The sequence below is a fragment of the Pseudophryne corroboree genome, chromosome 9 (genome assembly GCF_028390025.1).
Source record: "Pseudophryne corroboree isolate aPseCor3 chromosome 9, aPseCor3.hap2, whole genome shotgun sequence".
NCBI lineage: Eukaryota > Metazoa > Chordata > Amphibia > Anura > Myobatrachidae > Pseudophryne > Pseudophryne corroboree.
Genome location: NC_086452.1, coordinates 72,456,982 through 72,461,503, shown reverse-complemented (window position 1 = coordinate 72,461,503; position 4,522 = coordinate 72,456,982). Strand labels below are relative to the sequence as shown.

The 4,522-nt window shown below is 46.1% G+C and overlaps 1 protein-coding gene across 1 annotated transcript; it reads right to left on the bottom strand.

Moving 5' to 3' along the window:
• Nucleotides 1-2,560: 2,560 nt before the first annotated feature.
• TMEM275 (transmembrane protein 275) lies at nucleotides 2,561-3,106 on the bottom strand. The gene has a single exon (XM_063941482.1). The coding sequence runs from the start codon at nucleotides 3,104-3,106 to the stop codon at nucleotides 2,561-2,563; it is 546 nt and encodes a 181-aa protein (XP_063797552.1).
• Between the last annotated feature and the right edge of the window lie 1,416 nt (nucleotides 3,107-4,522).

Sequence of the window (4,522 nt, the reverse complement as noted above, 5' to 3'; positions counted from 1 at the left end):
CCCTCAAAATTAAAGTGGAAAAACACACTACAGGCTGATCCAACTTTGATGTAATGTCCTTAAAACAAGTTAAAATGAGGCTCAGTAGTGTGTGTGGCCTCCACGTGCCTGTATGACCTCCCTACAACGCCTGGGCATGCTCCTGATGAGGTGGCGGATGGTCTCCTGAGGGATCTCCTCCCAGACCTGGACTAATGCATCCGCCAACTCCTGGACAGTCTGTGGTGGAACGTGGCATTGGTGGATGGAGCGAGATATGATGTCCCAGATGTGCTCAATTGGATTCAGTTCTGGGGAACGGGCGGGCCAGTCCATAGCATCAATGCCTTCGTCTTGCAGGAACTGCTGACACACTCCTGCCACATGAGGTCTAGCATTGTCTTGCATTAGGAGGAACCCAGGACCAACCGCACCAGCATATGGTCTCACAAGGGGTATGTGGATCTCATCTCGGTACCTAATGGCAGTCAGGCTACCTCTGGCAGCACATGGAGGGCTGTGCGGCCCCCCAAAGAAATGCCACCCCACACCATTACTGACCCACTGCCAAACCGGTCATGCTGGAGGATGTTGCAGGCAGCAGAACGTTCTCCTTGGCGTCTCCAGACTCTGTCACGTCTGTCACATGTGCTCAGTGAGAACCTGCTTTCATCTGTGAAGAGCACAGGGCGCCAGTGGCGAATTTGCCAATCTTTGTGTTCTCTGGCAAATGCCAAACGTCCTGCACGGTGTTGGGCTGTAAGCACAACCCCCACCTGTGGGCGTCGGGCCCTCATACCACCCTCATGGAGTCTGTTTCTGATCGTTTGAGTAGACACATGCACATTTGTGGCTTGCTGGAGATCATTTTGCAGGGCTCTGGCAGTGCTCCTCCTGTTCCTCCTTGCACAAAGGCGGAGGTAGCGGTCCTGCTGCTGGGTTGTTGCCCTCCTACGGCCTCCTCCATGTCTCCTGATGTACTGGCCTGTCTCCTGGTAGCGCCTCCATGCTCTGGACACTACGCTGACAGACACAGCAAACCTTCTTGCCACAGCTCGCATTGATGTGCCATCCTGGATGAGCTGCACTACCTGAGCCACTTGTGTGGGTTGTAGGGAGGTCATACAGGTACGTGGAGGCCACACATACTACTGAGCCTCATTTTGACTTGTTTTAAGGACATTACATCAAAGTTGGATCAGCCTGTAGTGTGTTTTTCCACTTTAATTTTGAGGGTGACTCCAAATCCAGACCTCCATGGGTTAATAAATTTGATTTCCACTGATAATTTGTGTGTGATTTTGTTGTCAGCACATTCAACTATGTAAAGAACAAAGTTTTTAATAAGAATATTTAATTCATTCAGATCTAGGATGTGTTATTTTAGTGTTCCCTTTATTTTTTGAGCAGTGTATATATATATATATATATATATATATATATATAATGGTGACTATGTATGTTTTATGGGATAAAGATGGGTTGGGGTCCATACTTTGGGGTGTGGTCAGTCTCCAGAGGTGGTGTGGCTAGCTAACACAGAGGCTTGGCTAATCATTTGAGCATGCGTGGTTTGGGCCCCTTGATAACTATAGTCCATGCATGATAATGTACCAGATTAATAACAGCAATGCACTAGAAAATACATCAAATAGTCCTGTGCCGTATAATGTCTCATATGTATAATTCAAATGCACAGTCTGGAACCTGATCCCCAGAGGAGTGGTTGGGCTCTCAATAAATGGGGCCCATTGGGGGTTTCCCCTGTACCCTTGTGGGTCAGTCCAACCCTGCAGCAGAAACCCATCCCCTGCTTAGTGTGACTAGTCTCCAATTACATAATTCCAGCCCTGAATGTAATTACTACCTGAGAGATTCATTTCAATCATATAATGCACAGTATTACATTCATGATGTTAGGTGCTATGTCATTTGATACACATGGCTCTCTGTATCACGCTCTGTACGCAGGTAGGTAATATACAGTAACGATATTGTATCCTGTTTGTTTTGCAGATGAGATTCCTCTAGAGATACAGTTGCATCTGATGCTGATGTGGGAACAGGTCTTGTAACATATGACGATGAACTTTGGAAACTGGAGAGTAAGTTTGAGACTGAACGCCAGAATAATGGAGATCACTGTTCTCCTAAAAGTTATTTTCACCAATGGTACAATTTTCCATCTGCTCCAATTATTCTTTCAGGTATACAACACAGCACCTGCCAGGTGGTATGTTCTAAGCAGTGCCAAACTTATCCACGACACAGTCATTAACATGTCATTGTTGCCCCACTATTGTCTCAGATGGCGAATAACAATTCAACACACCGGACGGCGGACACCATCACAAATCTGATGCACAAAATAGGTGGTATATCCAGGCTCTGTTTAATCCACATTATGCCTCCTGCATTTCCAAGGGTAGAACTAGCCATAACCCCCCTCCCCCAATCCAGTTCTTGCCAGGGCTCAATCCATCCCACTGCTCCTCTTGGTTCCTCTTCCTGCAGCCAGACTGGCCGTTTGCTGCAGCAGCTGCCACTATAAAGAACTTTGTGTTAGGGGTCCCGGGATACTCTAGGTGACCGGGTCTCTGGGTAAATTAAGCTGTATAGACTCTCCATCTGCTGTGAATCTAGCGGCTGGCCCGTTCCCCTCCATTGTGAAGAGTTTGCACATCTTTGTATTTTCTTGCACGGGGGAAGATTTTCGTGAGGACACCGGGGAGTTGGTGGGACTCAGCTGGACGGCAGTGGTGTCCTGTATGGTGTGCTCGCTGGTTTCAATTTCAAAGGCCGCATTTCCTGGCTTAATAAAGCCAATGTTAGACCCCGGTTTAGACTTCCTGGTGCCATGGGCGGGGGGTCTCCGGCTGCAGATACAGCAAGCCCCAAAAAAGGCAAAGGCAACGACAAGGAGGATGGGACCAATGATGATTGGGGGGTTGTTGACTGGCAGAAATGTCCCAAACGCAAAGGCGCCAACTAGAGTGATGTTGATCCCGGCCAACATGATGCAGAGACCGCAGGCGCAGCAGAGGGCGGGAGAGGGCAGGCCGTGCGGACGGGTTTTCTTCTGTACCGGTTTATGTGCCAGCGACGAGGTGCTTTTGTCGGTGAACATCATCAACTGCGCTGTTTTGGCGCCTTCTCATGCCATTCCCCGGACTAGACTGTGGGGACAAAAAGAATAATAGTGATTACATAGAGAGGCTCAGGAATGAAGCTTTAATATCATGGCAGCTACAAAACAAGACACGATACATTATATAACTATCCCATTATATATTCCAAAGAGAAGAGCTGCTCATTCATATTCATCTTAAAAGTCTATATTACTAAAATGACAACATTAAGTCATTGTAAGTGCATCAGATTTGTGATGTGTCTGCCTTTATAGCACCTTCCAAGTGTCCATTTACATAAGATTACTTTTACATCAAGTACATAACATTATATTATTTTACAGTGACCAGAGAGGACAGAAAGGTACATCCAATTCTATGTGTATTACAGAGATAGATAGATAGATAGTTTCAAAGTCAGAAAAATATCACGCTACACGTTGCCATATATTCACCTTATGCGCGTGCCTGCTGCACGTGCACATTCTCTCCCGTGCGTGCGGATATACGCAGCCGCGTGATGGCGCCTCGGCCATGCGCTCGAGCGCGTGGTATGTGCATTTACGGTAGAGTTTGTGTGCGTCTAGCGGGCGACTCAATCGTTTAATGATAGAACCAAATAGCATGTTTTATAGGTAATGTTCCCTTTAGTAATAACTGTAAGTTTGTTTAATGTGACTTGTTCACGGACTTGGGAATCCCTCTTTGCGTGGTACAAAGGGTCTGATTAAGGTTGAACAGTGGTGTCTGGTACCTAACCGAAGAGTATTTTAATAGCAATAATCCGGTGTTGGTTAGGTAAAGATTAATCGCTCCTGCGTGTAGTTATGGCCATTAGTAGTTTCTGGACATATTCTATATTTGCAGTTCATTATCCATGCGGCGGGAATCCGGAGATTCCCACCCACCTGAGCTGTTTGAAATAGTCACAGCCCACCTGTTCAAATCCACCTATGACCTTTTGTTATAGTGCAGAGAGACATTCCTGTGTCCAATGAACAATAAGGTTGTAGGGCCCTTTGAAGTACACTGTATGTTGTGTATATAAGGGTCACTGTCCCCAGACCGGCCAGTACTCTCTCTTCAACAGTTATCGCTGATAATTGGAGGACTGGATTCCGGTTGCGCCTGCGAGTGTTCCCCGTATGGTATGTTTCTCTGTTGCCACTTTGTTACCCGTGTAATGTTAGCCATTCATTCTTAGTCTATGTATTTGTATTTGTATTTATGATTATTGTGTATATTTCTGTCTAGATATCCTGTTAGAATTATATGTTAGCCTGTAGTGTATGACTTGTTAACTGTTTCTCTTTTCGATATAACTAAAAGCTTGTTAGTAAAGGTGTTGGATCCTTAGCACGGTATCGTGTGTTCATTACATTGCAGTGGGTAATAGGAGCGTCACGATCGCTCAA